Genomic DNA, 19,844 nt, shown 5'->3' with positions numbered 1-19,844 from the left:
TGGACTTCTTCATAATAGACCTATACCCACTGTCTGCTGTCATTTATCTATGGAAACCTCACTGTATCTAAGAGACTGCTCCACTAAATACCCATCTCCATCTGATGGCAAATATTTATGGTATCATGTCATAAGAAATAATATTTAACTCTAACAAGGCATCTTGAGCATTTGTAAATTTTTGTATTCCTTACCTGCTTACAAAATTCCTCCACTGTCCTTCCACCTTCAATGAAAAAGCTGAAGAATTCAGCATTTTTCTGAAGGTGAGCAGAAATGAGAAGTCGCAAATACACCACAAGATAATCTGAGGTTCCAGCATCATTGCAGACAGCTTCCACACGGTCAATACTTCCACTACCCTCTAGATCACTGACAACTTCCATGAACTGCAATAGAATATTTATGGAAAGTCAATACACTGACTCAAAACAATGTGCATGTCACATTTTTATAACAATGGATTTTTCGTTAATGGATACCTCCCTTTCTGAACAAATTGGTTTTCCAACAAAATTTTGAACTCATAATTGCTCCAGTTGACATGCCCTAATTTAGTTCTCAAAGAAAATTACATGATTTCAACTACTAAAAGACAAAGCAAAGGCTACCACTTATTACTAATCTATAGTTTCTACAAATATTTCTTTTATTTTTATGTATCTGGAGGAGATAGTGGGTAGGACATGTGAACCCAATGAACTCTTAATGTAAATAGTTTTCAATTGGCTCAGGGTCAAGAGTAAGCTCAAGCCACTTGCAGCTCTTGATGAGCCACACCATCATCATTACTCCACAACTGCATTTCCCTAGTAGCTTTTCCCAACACTAAGATGTCTAAGTGTTATGATCACTTTAATTTTGACAATAAGTGGATTGCTCTTCTCTGTAAGGCTTCCCTCACTAGATCAGTGACAAAGAAAATACCTCCACTGCCTAAACAATATCTTCTGATGAGTTCACTCTATACATCCTCTCTGGATAAATAGTATCTGAGATTGAGATGTATAGTGGCTATCTTGGCAGTGGGTAGGTTGCCATAAGCTGCTAAGACAATGGTGTAACACGACTTTCTGTAAATATTGAAAGAGGTGAGAGCACATGCAATTCTAAGCAGAAAATGTTATGCACACATATGCATTTTAAGGTTTTGTTTACCCGTAAGATGATTTTAAAATTTCTGAGAGGCGCGCGATAGTACATTGTGTTTTTCATGAGGTGATGATGACTTGCTGGCTTGCTGCAGCAGCCGGGGGTGCCACTTGGCTAAATATCGAATGTTTTAATGTTATGTTTTGCAGTCTGTGGAATGTTTCTGTATCTTACATTTTAAGACAGATTGTATTAACGAGTAGGCAATTTACTGATAAACATTACACCATAACATTATAACAGTGATTAAAAGTAAGTACTCACGTATGTACTATGTGGTACAGTACCAATCACTGGGTGAGGAAGGAGGGGGAAGGATGGGGGAGTGGGGAGCGACTGATTTGTTAATACAATCTGTCTTAGTACTGTATTAACAAGTATAATTTCAAACCATCTTACGGGTAAAAAAAAAAGAGCCGAGGCTGTCGTGGAGGGCCGTCGTGGTCAGGGGCCATCTTGACCACGACCCTCCACCTCCTAGTCAAGGATGTCGTCATCCACCTGCACTTCCTCTGCTTCTACTGCTTCCACAGGATCGTCCACATCCTCTTCTGATACTACATCTTCCACTGGTGTTTTCTTGAAAAACTGCAGCATGATGGTCTGGCACTTTTTCTTGGAAAATTCTTTGTGCATCACTGTGTAGCAGAAGAGTGCATCCATGGCAGCGGAGCTCCCACCTATCTGCCAGCTGCAGAACTCCCTGGTGCGCAGTTTGAAATTATGTCTAGCACTCAGTTTGAAAATGCGGTTGGGCCAAATCGCGTATAAGCAAACTGATCGTGCAAATTTAATTAATTATAAAATTTTTTCAGTTGCATATTAACAAAAACGTGTAAATTAAACACGCGTAAATCAAGAGTTACCTGTAGTTGGATTTTGAATAGCATTCAGGAATAAATTAAGTTTGAGAATCAACATTCCACTATAATTGGTGTTAATGACACTGGCTTAGTAATTTTGCAAACTGAATATAATACTGTCATTAAGTAGTGGTCTTGCCTGACCTACATGCTTCTGTTTTGATTTTGTACAAGCAAGAAAATCAAATTAATATTCTTAAGTACTGGTCTGGAGATGTTCAGAGTTTTATAGTTTTGCAGTACCAACTTTTTCAAGAGAGATAGTTGACCAATACTACAATTATACGTACATGACACAGGTGATATATTAAGCTATACTGATTTGATTTGTTAATAATGAAATGTGACAGGAGAGTGGTTAAGGATGTAAAAGATAATCAAGGTAAAAGTTTCATGAAGGGAAGTATGAAAACTGGAGAAATTAAACAGCAAGAATGCTTTGTGGGAGAATATTGCATGAGCAACTGATGGGAAAGATGATAGAGATAGTATAGAGAAATGAAAAAAAAATACTACTTGAAGCTGTAGACAAAGTCTGGTTGGAGAAAGGGATGAACTTACAGAAGACTAAGCTTCATAGTGGTGAAATTATTCGGTGATAGCTTATATATATATATATATATATATATATATATATATATATATATATATATATATATATATATATATAAATATATATACAATAAGTCCTCGTTATACGGTACATATGCATTCCTGAAAACCTTACCACATATCAAATTTACCGTATACCGAACCCTTTATAACATGTAATAATAGGAAATGCGTTCCAGCACGTCAAAAGTCACCCCTACAGAAATTAAAATACATGAAAAAAAAGAAAGTACTGCGCAAAAGAAATAAACAGAAAATGTTTTTATTTATCTTTCAATTGCCATGTATTCTATCAGATGATGTCCTTCCCGAGGCTAAGGAACAGTAGGGATTTCAGCCCTTACTCATCTTCCACCGAGTGGGCAGACAAGGATAAGACGTCATCATCTGCACTGTCGGAAGCAGATGTAGAAGGGCCAGCTGTAGCAGGGTCGGCACGTTTCAATGGTTTGAAGAAAGAGGATATTGAGGAAGGGTAGCAGGTAGCAGGGTCGGCAGGTGTGATAGGGACGGCATGTCTGACTGGCTTGAAGAACGAGTAAATGGAGGACTGTTTTGTTTTTTCATCATAGATTTCTTGATAAATCTTGACACTTTTCTCTACTCCTGGCAGGATTTGGGTCACGTTCTTTCAGGGTTTCCAGAGCTTTTTTGATACCACCGAGACATTCTCTAAGAGTTTTGATATCCAGATCACACACAGGTTCTTCTTCCTCGTCTCCCTCTTTTTCTTCCTCCTGTGATGCCTTGTCTAGCTCTATAAGTTCATCATTTGAGAGAGATTCAGCATGGCTTTCCAAAAGTTCTTGAACATCATCATCATCAACTTGATCGAAGCCACCCCTATGGCACAGATTTTTTTTTTTTTTTTTTTACTGTAAGGCCTATAGCGCCTGTAGGCACACTTGAAGAGTGTATGGGAAGCGCTGTTCAGCTTCCGCCCATTAGTGACGCAGGTAATTTTATTTATAGTGGTACCCATATTAGGGCCCATATCACCCCCAAAGCTCATCTTGGGTGTAACCACCTAGAACCTGGGTATCACGGTGAAATGTAGGTAACTTTAAACCACTCGACAAATGGCAAAGTGTTTAAGACTGTACATGGTGGGATTCGAACCTACGCATGGATGTCTGCCCGATCCCACGCTCACCACCTTATCCACTACGCCACCGCCTCCCTAAGCCTGGTAAGTAAAGCGCGCATTCTTGCCATACTTATTCCAAGCCAAGTTCATTGTACACGTCTTCACTTTGCCCCAAGATGACTTGATGCTATCTAAGACGTGCTTGATGTTATACGACTTCCACCATTCACTGATAGTAGTGGGCTTGCTCCCATTGCATTCTCTTCATCCAATTCCTTCATTAACTCTTTTATTTCAAGCTTGGTTACTTTAACCTCTTTCATATAGATGGTCTCTCTATTATCCTGTTGCCTTTCAAATTTGGATTCCTTAGTAAAGACCTCTTGGAATTTATTATTTAAAAGTTCTGCCATACTTTTTGGGTCTTCCACTATCCCGTTCTCTCCTTTTAACCTTTCTATTGTTTCTTTTTGCCTAATTTTTCCATTTATGAATCTGTAGAACAATTTCAGTTGCTCCTTACATTTTTCGACAATGTCCTTTTCATAGTTCCTTTCCTCACCCCTCCTCACCTTAACATATTCATTTCTCGCTGCCTTGAAGTTTTCCTTATTTACTGGATTTTTATTTCTCCTCCACCTTTTCCATGCTCCATCTCTTTTCTCCTAGCCTTAGCACACCTAGTGTTAAACAAATCTTTCTTTCCTTCTTCTTTAGGTCTATATTTCGGGAAATATTCCCTGACTCCTGTTTTGTATATTTCCAAAAATAAGTTATACTTCTCTTGCACTGTCTCTGAATTTTCCATCTCCTCCCAGTTAACGTATTTGAAGTAGTTCTTCAGATTCTCAATATCAGCCTTTCTGTAATTTAATCGGTCTCCTTTGTATGAATCATCTCTATCTTCCTTTCCCTCTTCTATATCCATTTCTAATATTACATGGTCACTCTTTCCCAATGGGCACTTATATCCTTTATCATCATTCATTTGTATACCCCTTGTAAAAACTAGGTCCAATCTTGCCGGCTCGTTGTTTCCTCTGAATCTTGTGCATTCCTTTACTCTCTGGTCCATCATATTGTCTATCATTAGGTTCAGGAATCTTTCACCCTAGGCTTCTTTCCCCATACCACTTTCATAATTTTCCCAGTCCACTTCTTTACAGTTGAAATCTCCTACTAATATCACTTTTTTTCCTTTCTTTAACGATTCTCATTAGAATCCTTATTGTGTCATCTATCATGTCTTTATATTCTTGATTGGTCCATGAATTTGTTTTTGGTGGTACATATGTTACAATGATTGTTAACTCTTATTTTATTAATATGCATCTTAACATACAGTACTTCTGCTTTTCCTTCCCCACATTCCACTTGGTTTACTTACAACCATCTCCTTCCGTAACATTATCATGACTCCTCCTCCTCCTTTACCCCCTCTGTCTCTCCTTCATACATTATACCTATTATCCAAATCTATTTTGATTGCCTCATTTAGTTTTGTTTCAGCCAGGCATACAATATCTGGTTTTTCTTTCTTTATGTATTCTCGTAATTCTAATTTACTTGATAAAACCCCGTCTATGTTCGTATACATCATTTTTAGTCTCTTGCCTTTATCAATTTTAGTTAAACTTGTTCCACCTTTTCCTCTTCATTCTATTTTATATACCATTTCCTTATCTTTGTCTCCTAGAATTCTCCAAAAAATGCCTTTTTTTTCCCCTCTCCTGACCTTTCATTATTTTTTTCCCTTACTGCTGCCGCCAGTTCGTTGTATCGCTTCCTTTCTTCCTCATTTCTATTTTTCTTTATATATATATCCTTGCAGCCTTCTGTTTCTCTGAGTTTAGCTGTTCTATATAATATTTCTTCTGTTGCTGCTTGTGATTTTAGTAGTATCCTAATTGGTCTCGTTTTTCCTTCTGTGTATTTCTTCTACTTCCTCTTCTAAGTTCTGCCTATATTCGTCGTTTAGATTTTTTAGTAGGTCTTTGACTGATTTCATTTCTTCTTTTTCTCTTTTTGGTCTATATTTTATATTTTTTTTCTTTTAGTCCAAATACGATTACACTCTTTTTTTCTGCAATTTCCTTAACTAGATTTTCTTTTGTCTTAAGGACTCCTATCATTTTGTTTGCCATATTTTCATCTCTTTCTTTTAGTTGTTCTTGAATCACCTCCTGAAAAACATCCTTATCTTTCTTATCTTGGTCTCTCCATGCTTGTACTTCTTTTTTAATCACGTGTGTGTATTTACCTAGTTGTACCTCGTTGTATTTACCTAGTTATAGTTTTACAGGGCCTAGGCTTTATGCTCGTGTGGCCCCGTCTCCATATCTACACTTATCCAATTTTTCTTTAAAACTATGCGCACTCATTGCTGACACCACTTCCTCATTCAAACTGTTCCAAGTATCAACACATCTTTGCAGGAAACTATACTTTTTAACATTTCTCAGACATCTTCCTTTCCTCAGTTTCTTACTATGCAATCTTGTGCTTCTAATGTCATATTCTTCTCTCAGGATTAGTTTCTCATTATCCACTTGATCCATTCCGTTAATCAATTTATAAACTTGTATCAGATCCCCTCTCTCTCGTCTCTGTTCCAGGGTTAATAGACCCATAGCTTTTAGTTTCTCTTCATATGTCATTCCTTTAAATTCTGGAACCATTCTTGTAGCCATTTTTTGTAGTCTCTCCAATTTCTTTATGTGTTTCCACACAACTCCTGCATATTCCAATCTGGGTCTTATTTTAGTGTGTGTGTATTTACCTAGTTGTAGTTTTACAGGGCCTGAGCTTTATGCTCGTGTGGCCCCGTCTCCATATCTACACTTATCCAATCTTACTTTAAAAGTATGCACACACGTTGCAGACACTACTTCTTCATTTTTTGTAGTCTCTCCAACTTTCTTATGTGTTTCTTTTTATGAGGGGTCCACACTACTCCTCCATATTCCAATCAGGGTCTTATTATAGTACTTATCAATTTCTTCATCATTTCATTGTCCATGTAGTGAAATGCTACTCCAATATTCCTTAGCTAATTATATATCTCTCAAAAAATTCTGTAAATATGGCTTACCGGTTGATTGTTTTCTTCCATCGTCACTCCTAAGTCCTTTTCCTTTTTTATTTTCTCCAGTTCTACTGCATCTCCCATCCTATAGATTCCCACGGGTCATCTTTCACTCTTTCCCATTTCCATGACATGGCTTTTGTCCACATTGAATTCCATTTCCCACTTTTTACTCCATTCCCAGATCTTATTTAGGTCCTCTTGCAGTATTTCACAATCCTCTTTTTGCTTTATAACTCTGCACAGTTTCGTATCATCTGCAAACAGATTTATGTAGCTGTTCACTCCTTCTGGCATGTCGTTAATATAAATGAGGAAAAGTATTGGTGCCAATACTGATCCCTGCGGCACTCCGCTTTCTACTGCTCTTTACTTGGACTTCATATCTTTAACTACCGTCCTTATTTCTCTCCCCCCCAAATAATTTTCTATCCATCTCAATGCACTTCCTTTTAAGCCAACCTTCTCCTCTAACTTCCATAGTAATCTTTCATGTGGCACTTTGTCAAACACCTTCTTTAAATCCAAATAAATACAGTCAACCCATCCCTCTCTCTCTTGTACTCTATCAACTATTCTAGAATAGAAACTCAATAAATTAGTTACACACGATTGTCTTCTTCTAAAACCAAATTGGCTATTTGATATCAATTTGTTGTCTTCAAGGAACTCGATCCATTGTTTCTTTATTATTCTTTCACACATCTTGCATATTACACTAGTTAGTGATACCGGTCTGTAATTTAAAGGTTCTTCCTTCCTTCCGCTCTTATATATGGGAACAACCTCAACTCTTTTCCATTCTACTTGTACTATTCCATTTTCTATTGAGCATTTTATGATGTTGTGTATAGGACTTGCTAGTTCTTCTCTTCATTCTTTCAGTATTCTGTGTGTGTGTGTATTTACCTAGTTGTAGTTTTACAGGGCCTGGGCTTTATGCTAGTATGGCCCCATCTCATATCTACACTTATCCGATCTTACTTTAAAAGTATGCACACTCGTTGCAGACACTACTTCTTCATTCAAACTGTTCCACATCTCAATAAATCTTTGCGGGAAACTATATTTTCTAACATCTCTCAGACATCTTCCCTTTCTCAGCTTTTTACTATGTGATCTTGTGCTTCGAATGTCATATTCTTCTCTCGGGATCAGTTTCTCATTATCCACTTAGTCCATTCTGTTGATCAATTTGTAAACTTGTATCAGATCCCCTCTCTCCCATCTTTGTTCCAGGGTTGGTAGATCTATAGCCTTTAGTCTCTCCTCATATGTCATCCCTTCAAATTTTGGAACCATTCTTGTAGCCATTTTTTGTAGTCTCTCCAACTTACTTATGTGTTTGTTTTTAAGAGGGGTCCACACTACTCCTGCATATTCCAATCTGGGTCTTATTACAGTACTTATCAATTTCTTCATCATTTCTGTGTCCATGTAGTGAAATGCTATTCCAATATTCCTTAGCAAATTATATGTCTCTCTAAAAATTCTATCAATATGTGTGTGTAATTCACTTCAGTCGCCTGCTGGTCACCCAGCCAGTCTTCCCCATTACGGAGCGAGCTCAGAGCTCATAGACCAATCTTCGGGTAAGACTGAGACCACAGTAGTAGACACCTACCGAAACAATAACTTACTCCCAGTGAGATCTAATAGCACTAGTTCAGGTGCTGTGAACCTTCCATTAAAGCTAGTTGTGATCTTGTTGAACGTTTGTTTCCCTTTGTGTCTCACAACTCAAGGGGGTAGTCACAGCCTGCCCTCTAAAGACAGCTCTCCTTCACACAAAACTACATGCTCTTACCACACATACACCCTTCACTCCAAATCAAAATTTAAAAGAAAAATGGGACCCAAAATAAACAACGGCTCGGAGTCCCCCTCTGGGGAGGGGACCAAAAATGTCCCCAGGTCGGACACCTCTCCTGTTGAAGACCACAAATGCCTTGACACCTCCCTCAACTTTTTCTACATTAACTTCTGCAACATTCGTGGTCTTAGATCTAAATTTCAATCTGTGGAACACCACCTTTCTTCTACTAAACCTCATCTTCTTTTCCTCATCAAAACACAGCTCTGAGGCAACTGATAGTAGCCCCTTCTCTGTTCCCTCCTACTTTCTCTATTCTCATTTTCATTCCAAAGCTGGATGTTGCGTCTATGTACGCAACGACTTAACTTGCTCTCGTGCCCACCCTCTTGAGTCTTCCGAATTTTCCACCATCTAGCTACGACTTAACAGTCACTCTCAAACTAAATTCATTTGTTTTGTTTATCTCTCCCCTAACTCTTCTGGCTATAGTAATTTCTTCGACTACTTAACTTGTAAAGTGGAGCACATTCTGTCCCTCTACCCTTTCGCTGAGATTTCCATTCTTGGAGATTTCAATGTTCACCACCAGCTTTGGGTTTCCTCTCCTAACCCATCACTGACCACCCTGGTGAACTAGCCTTCAACTTTGCTATCCTCCATGACCTAGAGCAACTGGTGCAACACCCTACTCGTATTCCTGATCGTCTTGGAGACACGCCCAACATTCTTGATCTCTTCCTCACCTCTAACCCTTCTGCTTATGCTGTCACCCTTTCTTCTACGTTGGGCTCCTCCGATCACAATCTCATTTCTGTATCTTGTCCTATTTTTCCAATCCTCCAGGATCCCCAAAGCGAAGGTGCCTCTGGCGTTTTGCTTCTGCCAGTTTGGGGGACCTGAGGAGGTATTATGCTGATTTTCCCTGGAATGATTATTGCTTCCGTGCCAGAGACCCATCTCTTTGTGCTGAACGCATAACAGAGGTGTTAATATCTGGCATGGAGGCGTACATTCCTCATTCTTTTTCTCAACCTAAACCTTCAAAACCTTGGTTTAACTCAGCCTGTTCTCGTGCTATACATGATAGAGAGGTTGCCCACAAAAGGTACTTGAGCCTTCCATCTCCTGAATCTCATGCACTTTATATATCTGCCCAGAATCATGCCAAGTCTGTTCTTCAACTTGCCAAACACTCTTTCATAAATAGGAAATGTCAAAATCTTTCAAACTCAAACTCTCCTCGTGACTTCTGGCATCTAGCCAAAAACATCTCAAATAACTTCACTTCTTCATCTTTCCCTCCTTTATTTCATCCCGATGGCACCACTGCCATCTCTTCTGTCTCTAAAGCTGAACTCTTTTCTCAAACCTTTAATCACAACTCCACCTTGGACGATTCTGGGCTTGTCCCTCCCTCTCCTCCTCCCTCTGACTATTTCATGTCTACAATCAAAATTCTTCGTAATGATGTTTTCCATGCCCTTTCTGGCCTAATCCCTCGAAGGGCTTATGGACCTGATGGGGTCCCTCATATTGTTCTCAAAAACTGTGCTTCTGTGCTTGCACCTTGCCTGGCCAAACTCTTCCAACTTTGTCTATCGACTTCTACCTTTCCTTCCTGCTGGAAGTTCGCCTACATTCAGCCTGTTCCTAAAAAGGGTGACCGTTCTAACCCCTCAAACTACCATACTATAGCTTTAATCTCTTGCTTGTCTAAAGTTTTTTAATCTATCCTGAATAGGAAGATTTTCAAACATCTGTCACTTCACAATCTTCTGTCTGATCACCAGTATGGCTTCCATCAAGGTTGCTCTACTGGTGATCTTCTGGCTTTCCTTACTGAGTCTTGGTCATCCTCTTTTAGAGATTTCGGTGAAACTTATACTGTTGCGTTAGACATATCAAAAGCTTTTGATAAGAGTCTGGCATAAAGCTTTGATTTCAAAACTGCCCTCTTACGGCTTCTATCCTTCTCTCTGCAACTTTATCTCAAGTTTCCTTTACGACCGCTCTATTGCTGCTGTGGTAGACGGCTACTGTTCTTCTCCTAAACCTATTAATAGTGGTGTTCCTCAAGGTTCTGTCCTGTCACCCACTCTCTATTATTCATTAATGACCTTCTTAACCAAACTTCTTACCCTATCCACTCCTACGCTGATGATACCACCCTACATCTTTCCACATTCTTTCAGAGACGTCCAACCCTTCAGGAAATCAACAGATCACGCAGGGACGCCACGGAACGCCTGACTTCTGATCTTTCTAAGATTTCCGATTGGGGCAGAGAAAATCTAGTAGTTTTCAATGCCTCAAAAACTCAATTCCTCCATCTATCAACTTGACACAACCTTCCAGACAACTATCCCCTCTTCTTCAATGACACTCAACTGTCTCCGTCTTCCACAATGAATATCCTCGGTCTGTCCTTTGCTCATAATCTTAACTGGAAACTTCACATCTCATCTCTTGCTAAAACAGCTTCTATAAAATTAGGTGTTTTGAGGCGTCTCCGACAGTTTTTCTCGTCCCTCCAACTGCTTACTCTGTATAAGGGCCTTATCCGTCCCTGTATGGAGTACTCTTCGCATGTTTGGGGGGTTCCAGTAACACAGCTTTGCTTGATAGGTGGAATCAGCTCTTTGTCTCATCAACTCCCCTCCTCTGACTAACTGTCTTCAGTCTCTTTCTCACCGCCGAAATGTTGCATCCCTTTCTATATTTTATCGCTATTTTCATGGTAACTGTTCTACTGATCTTGCTAACTGCATGCCTCCCCTCCTCCTGCGGCCATGCTGCACAAGGCTTTCTTCTTCCTCTCATCCCTATTCTGTCCAACTCTCTAATGCAAGGGTTAACCAATACACTCAATCATTCATCCCTTTCACTGGTAAACTCTGGAACTCCCTCCCTGCATCTATATTTCCGAATTCCTACAACTTATCTTCTTTTAAGAGGGAGGTATCGAGGCATTTGCTCCCCTAATTCTGGCTGACGGTTTTGGCACTTTTTGTACTCTTTGGAGAGCCAGCGCTCAAGTGGGCCTTTTTCTAACTTTCTTTTTTTTCCCCCTCTTCCCTACGTAAACGTAAAAAAAAAAAAAAAACGTAAAAAAAAAAAAAATAAATAAAAAAATGGCTTTTGATCACATTGAATTCCATTTCCCACTTCTTACTCCATTCCCAGATCTTATTTAGGTCTTTTTGCAGTATTTCACAATCCTCCTTTTGTTTTATAACTCTGCACAGTTTCGTATCGTCCGCAAACAGATTTATGTAGCTGTTCACTCCTTCTGGCATGTCATTAATATAAATGAGGAAAAGTATTGGTGCCAATACTGACCCCTGTGGCACTCCACTTTCTACTGCTCTCCACTTTGACTTCGTATCTTTAACTACCGTCTTTATTTCTCTCCCCCTCAAATAATATTCTATCCATCTCAATGTGCTTCCTTTTAAGCCACCCTTCTCCTCTAACTTCCACAGTAATCTTACATGTGGCACTTTGTCAAACGCCTTTTTTAAATCCAAATAAATACAGTCAACCCATCCCTCTCTCTCTTGTATTATATCAACTATTCTAGAATAAAAACTCAACAAATTAGTTACACAAGACCGTCTTTTTCTAAAACCAAATTGGCTATTTGATATTAATTTGTTGTCTTCAAGGAATTCGATCCATTGTTTCTTTATAATTCTTTCACACATCTTGCATAATACACTTGTTAGTGATACCGGTTTGTAATTTAAAGGTTCTTCCTTCCTTACGCTTTTATATATGGGAACCACCTCAGCTCTTTTCCATTCTACTGGTACTGTTCCATTTTCCATTGAGTATTTTATGATGTATATAGAACTTGCTAGTTCTTCCCTACATTCTTTCAGTATTCTGCCTGAGACTTCATCTGGTCCTATTGCCTTCTCTTCATCCAGTTCCTTCATTAACTCTTATTTCAAGCTTGGTTACTTTAATCTCTTTCATATAGATTGTCTCTCTATTACTCTGTGGCCTCTCAAATTTGGATTCCTTAGTAAAGATCTCCTGGAATTTTTTATCTAATAGTTCTGCCATACTTTTTGGGTCTTCCACCATCCCGTTCTCTCCTTTTAACCTTTCTATTGTTTCTTTTTGCCTAATTTTTCCATTTATGAATCAATTGAACAATTTTGGTTGCTCCTTCCATTTTTCGACAATGTCTTTTTCAAAGTTCTTTTCCTCTTCCTTCCTCATCTTAACATATTCATTTCTCGCTGCTTTGAAGTTTTCCTTATTTGCTGGATTCCTATTTCTCCTCCACCTTTTCCATGCTCCATCTCTTTTCTCCTTTGCCTTGACAAACCTAGCATTAAACCAATCTTTCTTTCCTTCTTCTTTAGGTCTACATTTTGGGACATATTCCCTGACTCCTGTTTGGTAAATTTCCAAAAATAAGTTATATTTGTCTTGCATTGTTTCTGAGTTTTCCATCTCCTCCCAGTCTACGTTTTTAAAATAGTTCTTGAGATTCTCAATATCAGCCTTTCTGTAATTTAATCGGTCTCTGTTGTATGAATCGTCTCTGTCTTCCTTTCCCTCTTCTATATCTATTTCTAATATTGCATGGTCACTCTTTCCCAATGGGCACTTATATCTTATATCATCATTCATTTGTATACCCCTTGTAAAAACTAGGTCCAATCTTGCCGGCTCGTCGTTTCCTCTGAATCTTGTGCATTCCTTTACTCTCTGGTCCATCATATTGTCTATCATTAGATTCAAGAATCTTTCTCCCAGGCTTCTTCCCCATACCACTTTCACAAATTTTCCCAGTCCACTTCTTTACAGTTGAAATCTCCTACTAATATAACTTTTCTCCTTTCTTTGACGATTCTCGTTGGACTCCTTATTGTGTCATCTATCATGTCTTTATATTCTTGATTGTTCCATGAATTTGTTTTTGGTGGCACATATGTTACAATGATAGTTATCTCTTATTTACTAATATGCATCTTAATATACAATACTTCTGCTTTTCCTTCCCCACATTCCATTTCATTTATCACTATCTCCTTCCTTAACATAATCATGACTCCTCTTCCTCCTTTACCCACTCTGTCTCTTCTATATACATTATACCTATTATCCAAGTCTATTTTGATTGCTTTATTTAGTTTTGTTTCAGCCAGGCATACAATATCTGGATTTTCTTTCTTTATGTAATCTCTTAATTCTAGTTTACTTGATAAAACCCCCGTCTATGTTCGTATACATCATTTTTAGTCTTTTGCCTATTATTTTTAGTTAAACTTGTTCCACTTTTTTCTCTTCCTTCTCGTTTATATACCATTTCCTTATCCTGTCTCCTAGAATTCTTCTCCTCTTCTGACCTTTCATTATTCTTTTCCCTTACTGCTGCTGCCAGTTCATTGTATCTCTTCCTTTCTTCCTCATTTCTATTTTTCTTTATATAGATATCCTTGCAGCCTTCTGTTTCTCTAATTTTTGTTGTTCTATATAATATTTCTTCTGTTGCTGCTTGTGATTTTAGTAGTATTTTAATTGGTCTCGTTTTTCCTTCTTGATATGGTCCCATTCTTTTTATTTCTTCTACTTTCTCTTCTAAGTTCTGTCTATCTTCGTCGTTTAGATTCTTCAGTAGGTCTTTGACTGATTTCATTTCTTCTTTTTCTCATTTTGGTCTATAATTTATATTTATTTTTTTTATTCCAAATACGACTACACTCTTCTTTTTTTCTGCAATTTCTCTAACTAAATTTTCTTTTGTCGTGAGGACTCCTATCATTTTGCTTGTCATATTTTCTTCTTTTTCTTTAAGTTGTTCTTGAATCACCTCCTGAAAATCAGCCTTATCTTTCTTATATTGGACTCTCCATGCTTGTACTTTTTTTTTAATCACGTTCTGTACTCTTTCCTCTTCCTTGTTTACTAGATCTTTCAGCTTCTCTTTTTCTTTCTCGGCTTTACCGAGTCCTTCTTCCATCTGCTTTTTGTAGTTAGCTACTTCCTTTTTTAATTTTTAGTTTTCTGCTCTTAGCCTAGCTTCCTTTTGTTCCACTTTTTTATCCTTTCTCTCAGTTTTATAAACTCTTTATCCTGTTCTGCATTCACTTTCATTTCCATATTCTCCTTTATCAATTTATCTAGTTTATATTCAATATTTAACACTTTTTAGTAGTGAAGTAGTCGTCATATCGAAACCTTCGAATACACGATCACCCTCACCAGCATAGTCATCATCAGCTTTCCTTCCTTCTCTAATCTCATGTTTGTATTTTGATGGAATCTCTTTTTCACTCATCATTCCTTAATAATTGATTGCATGAAGAAAAATGAGTCCACACTACCTGCCCAGGCCACTGTAAAAACTGTAAAACCGGTATGTGTGTATTTACCTAGTTGTATTTACCTAATTGTAGTTTTACAGGGCCTGGGCTTTATGCTCGTGTGGCCCTGTTTCCATATCTACACTTATCCAATCTTACTTTAAAAGTATGCACACTCGTTGTAGACACTACTTCTTCATTTAAACTGTTCCACGTCTCAATACATCTTTGTGGGAAACTATATTTTTTAACATCTCTCAGACATCTTTCTTTTCTCAGCTTTTTACTATGCGATCTTGTGCTTCGAATGTCATATTTTCTCTCAGGATCAGTTTCTCATTATCCGCTTGGTCCATTCCGTTGACAAATTTAAAATCTTGTATCAGGTCTCCTCTCTCCCTTCTTTGTTCCAGGGTTGGTAAATCCATAGCCTTTAGTCTCTCCTCATATGTCATCCCTTCAAATTCTGGAACCATTCTTGTAGCCATTTTTTGTTTCTCTCCAATTTCCTTATGTGTTTCTTTTTATAAGGGGTCCACACTACTCCTGCACATTCCAATCTGGGTCTTATTAAAGTACTTATCAATTTCTTCATCATTTCTTTGTCCATGTGGTGAAATGCTACTCAAATATTCCTTAGCAAATTATATATTTCTCTAAAAATTCTATCAATATGGCTTACTGGTTGATTGTTTTCTTCCATAGTCACTCCTAAGTCCTTTTCCTTTTTAACTTTCTCCAGTTCTACTCCATCTCCCATCTTATAGATTCCCACGGGTCGTCTTTCACTCTTTCCCATTTCCATGACATGGCTTTTGTTCACATTGAATTCCATTTCCCACTTTTTGCTCCATTCCCATATCTTATTTAGGTCTTCTTGCAGTATTTCACAATACTCTTTTTGCTTTATAACTCTGCACAGTTTCGTATCATCTGCAAACAGATTTATGTAGCTGTTCACTCCTTCTAGCATGTCGTTAATATAAATGAGGAAAAGTATTGGTGCCAATACTGACCCTTGTGGCACTCCACTTTCTACTGCTCTCCACTTGGACTTCATATCTTTAACTACCGTCCTTATTTCACTCCCCCTCAAATAATTTTCTATCCATCTCAATGTGCTTCCTTTTAAGCCACCCTTCTCCTTTAACTTCCATAGTAATCTTGCATATGGCACTTTGTCAAACGCCTTTTTTAAATCCATATAAATACAGTCAACCCATCACTCTCTCTTGTACTCTATTAACTATTCTAGAATAGAAACTCAGTAAATTAGTTACACAAGACCGTCTTTTCCTAAAACCAAATTGGCTATTTGATATTAATTTGTTGTCTTCAAGGAACTTGATCCATTGTTTCTTTAGTATTCTTTCACACATCTTGCATATTACACTAGTTAGTGATACCGGTCTGTAATTTAAAGGTTCTTCCTTCCTTCCACTCTTATATATGGGAACCACCTCAGCTCTTTTCCATTCTACTGGTACTGTTCCATTTTCTATTGAGCATTTTATGATGTATATAGGACTTGCTAGTTCTTCCCTACATTCTTTCAGTATTCTGCCTGAGACTTCATCTGGTCCCATTGCCTTGTCTTCATCCAGTTCCTTCATTAATTCTTTTATTTCAAGCTTGGTTACTTTAATCTCTTTCATATAGACTGTCTCTCTATTACCCTGTGGCCTTTCAAATTTAGATTCAACATACAATACTTCTTCTTTTCCTTCCCTACATTCCACTTGGTTTATCACTATCTCCTTCCTTAACATTATCATGACTCCTCCTCCTCCTTTATCCACTCTGTCTCTTCTCCATACATTATACCTATTATCCAAGACTATTTTGATTGCCTCATTTAGTTTTGTTTCAGCCAGGCATACAATATCTGGATTTTCTTTCTTTATGTAATCTCTTAATTCTAATTTACTTGATAAAACCCCGTCTATGTTCTTATACATCATTTTTAGTCTCTTGCCTTTATCATTTTTAGTTAAACTTGTTCCACTTTTTTCTCTTCCTTCTCGTTTATATACCATTTCCTTATCCTGTCTCCTAGAATTCTTCAAAAAATGTCTTTTTTTCCTCTTCTGACCTGTGTGTGTGTGTGTGTGTGTATTTACATATTTGTATTTACCTATTTGTGTATTACAGGGCCCGAGGTAAGCTCTCTGTGACCTGTCTCCTTGTCCATTCCTGTCATATCTCTCTTTCATCTGATTGACACACACCGCATCAATGACATCACTGCTCAGTTTATTCCACTTATCAATGCTATGATGCGGGAAACTGTATTTTCTCATGTCATTTAGACAGATGTCTTTTATTAGCTTTTTTCCATGTCCTCGGAGATGATTACTTGTGGTCACCTTTATCAACTCTCTGTCCAGTATGTCAATCTTGTTCACCAATTTATACATAGTTATCATGTCTCCTCTTGTTCTTCTCTCTTCTAGTGTGGTCAGCCCCAGCTTCCTCAGTCTTTCCTTATAGTCTAACTCCCTGAGTCCTGGTACCATCCTTGTTGCCAGCCTCTGTATCCTTTCCACCTTCTTCACATTTTTCTTCATATGCGGTGACCAGACACATGCTGCATATTCTAACTGGGGTCTTATTAAGGTACATAATATCTTCATCATTCCTTCATCTAGGTAGTTGAATGCAAGGCCAATATTTTGAAGCATGTTGTATGTTTTCCAAAAAATGTTGTTAATGTTGTTACGTACGCCACGCGGCTGCGGTTAACTGCTACAGCTCACTAGAGTGTTATTCTGGCAAAATCGCCAACTTTGTTACGGTCAGTACAGTGGGGATTATAAAACACTCCACAGAGTCCCCACTACTATAACTCACAGCCGCCGTAACCCTCAGGTTCTTTCAAGGTCGCCAACAGTGTATAATTTTCCCCACTGTAAGGGAATCTCCTCAGCAACTCCTCCTCCTGTACCCAACCAAGTAGAATTTATAAATGGTAGATGTTATGTGTAACAGGGTGAGGCCTTAATACCCCCTAGAAAAACTGCCCACAAGGACAATTCCACCCACTTCTCTATGAATAATCCTCTCTGCGCCTTGTCCACAGACGGTGATGAATCACAGACTGTGACAACACGCGCAGTAAATTACTATACTATCCTACTACAACAAGTGCTTCCTAACACCTGTCAGTCTGACATCCCTAGCCTACTACTACTGCAATATATGATGTGTACAGCACATCCTGATGTACACACAAGCCTGACACCACCTACGGTGACAACCACTATACGGACTCCAAATACTGTGAGACAAGTCTGGCGGACGACAACTACGCACCACTGGCCGACATGAAGCCTCTCAGGATTCAATAGTGTGCGTGGCTACTACCACTACAATACAGTATACTACTGAAACTATACAAAAGATGGTCACACAGCCGAAACCCCACTGGTGACTACAACCACCAACAGCAAAACAGGATGAAACAATAACACGTCCCTCCTCCTCCGCTACTCCAGTGGACAACGCATGAGAAATGCAGCCCCAACCACACTTTCTCAGAACAACAAACCCGTTGTTCTACACAGCCACTTCACCCAGTAGCAAGCCAGCTACTCAAGGAGGGCACAACTGACCGATGACTAATGAGCAACAAGAGAAGCCCAGCAACACGAATCTCCTAACACTGTGCCAGACCGACGAGTGCGTGTCTATCTCCGCTGAAGGCTACCCTGAGACTATAAACAGTATACTACTGATACTACATAAACAATGGTCACACAGCCGCCCACCAATCACACTGGTGACCACGGCCACCAACAAAACGACAATCAGGATGAGACAGTAACTGTCTCTCCGCCACTCACAAGAGACAGCAAAACACGGAAATGCAGCCAACCCTGCTACACTTCCCTTGGAACAACAAGCCGTTGCTCACACCGTCACGGCCTAACCAGCAGCAAACCAGCTACTCAAAAGGAGGCACAACTCCCAGACCGAGACTGGTGAGCACCCAGAACAGCCCAGCAACACATGTCTCCACCCTGTGCCAGAAACCAAGAGCACACTGTCTCCTCCACTGAAGACTGGCTGGTTACTGAGGCGAGGCTCAGACACATAAAATGGTAGAAACAAAGAGGGGTTCTTCAGCAACAGCGACAGTCTTCAGAGGCTACACATATAATATAATTAAATAAAGGGAAATAATCTTGTTAATGTGTTTCTCCGGTGACAAGGTGTTTTGCATGGTTACTCCTAAGTCTTTCTCCTCATTGGTCTCTTTAATTTTCTCATCACCCAGCCTGTAATCCCTGTTTGGTCTGTATCTATTCTTCCCATTTTCATAACATGGGTCTTGTCTATATTAAATTCCATCTGCCACTCCTTACTCCACTCATATATTTTATCAAGATCTTCCTGTAACTTGTTACAATCTTCCACATTCTTTACTCTCCTCATAATTTTAGTATCGTCTGCAAACATGTTCATGTAACTGTCAATTCCTACTGGCATATCATTAACATAAATAAAAAACATGATGGGACCCAGCACTGACCCTTGTGGAACTCCACTGGTTACCTTCTTCCACTCGGACTTCCTTCCTCTCACCACTGTTCTCATTTCTCTTCCCATTAAGTAATTTTCCATCCATTTTGCTAGTTTATCATTTACTCCTCCAATCCTCTTTAGTTTTCACACCAGTCTATTGTGTGGTACTTTATCAAAGGCCTTTCTCAAGTCCAGGTAGATAGCATCCACCCATCCCTCTCTATGTTGTAGTATGTCAGTCACTCTTGAATAAAAAAATAATAAATTGGATACCCACGATCTTCCTTTTCTGAAACCAAACTGCCTTTCACTCAGAATGTTTTCACTTTCTAGATACTCACTCCACTTAGCTTTAATTACTTCTTCACATACCTTGCACAATATA

At 38.7% G+C, this 19,844-nt stretch overlaps 1 protein-coding gene across 10 annotated transcripts in view; it reads right to left on the bottom strand.

Annotated features, from left to right (window-relative positions):
• The window catches only part of LOC123517175 (ubiquitin thioesterase otubain-like), a 392,577-nt gene that overhangs the window by 78,526 nt on the left and 294,207 nt on the right, over window positions 1-19,844 (bottom strand). For 9 of the 10 annotated variants that reach the window (XM_045277169.1, XM_045277171.1, XM_045277163.1 and 6 more), the window contains one exon: window positions 195-389. The exons of the other annotated variant lie outside the window; for it this stretch is intronic. In XM_045277169.1, coding sequence (XP_045133104.1) covers window positions 195-389 — 195 coding nt within the window. The remainder of the gene's footprint in view (window positions 1-194; window positions 390-19,844) is intronic. 10 annotated transcript variants of the gene reach the window in all.

Source organism: Portunus trituberculatus, chromosome 41 (genome assembly GCF_017591435.1).
Source record: "Portunus trituberculatus isolate SZX2019 chromosome 41, ASM1759143v1, whole genome shotgun sequence".
NCBI classification, from domain to species: Eukaryota; Metazoa; Arthropoda; class Malacostraca; order Decapoda; family Portunidae; genus Portunus; species Portunus trituberculatus.
The sequence above is the reverse complement of the archived record's forward strand: the minus strand, read 5'-3'. Positions and strand labels throughout refer to the sequence as shown.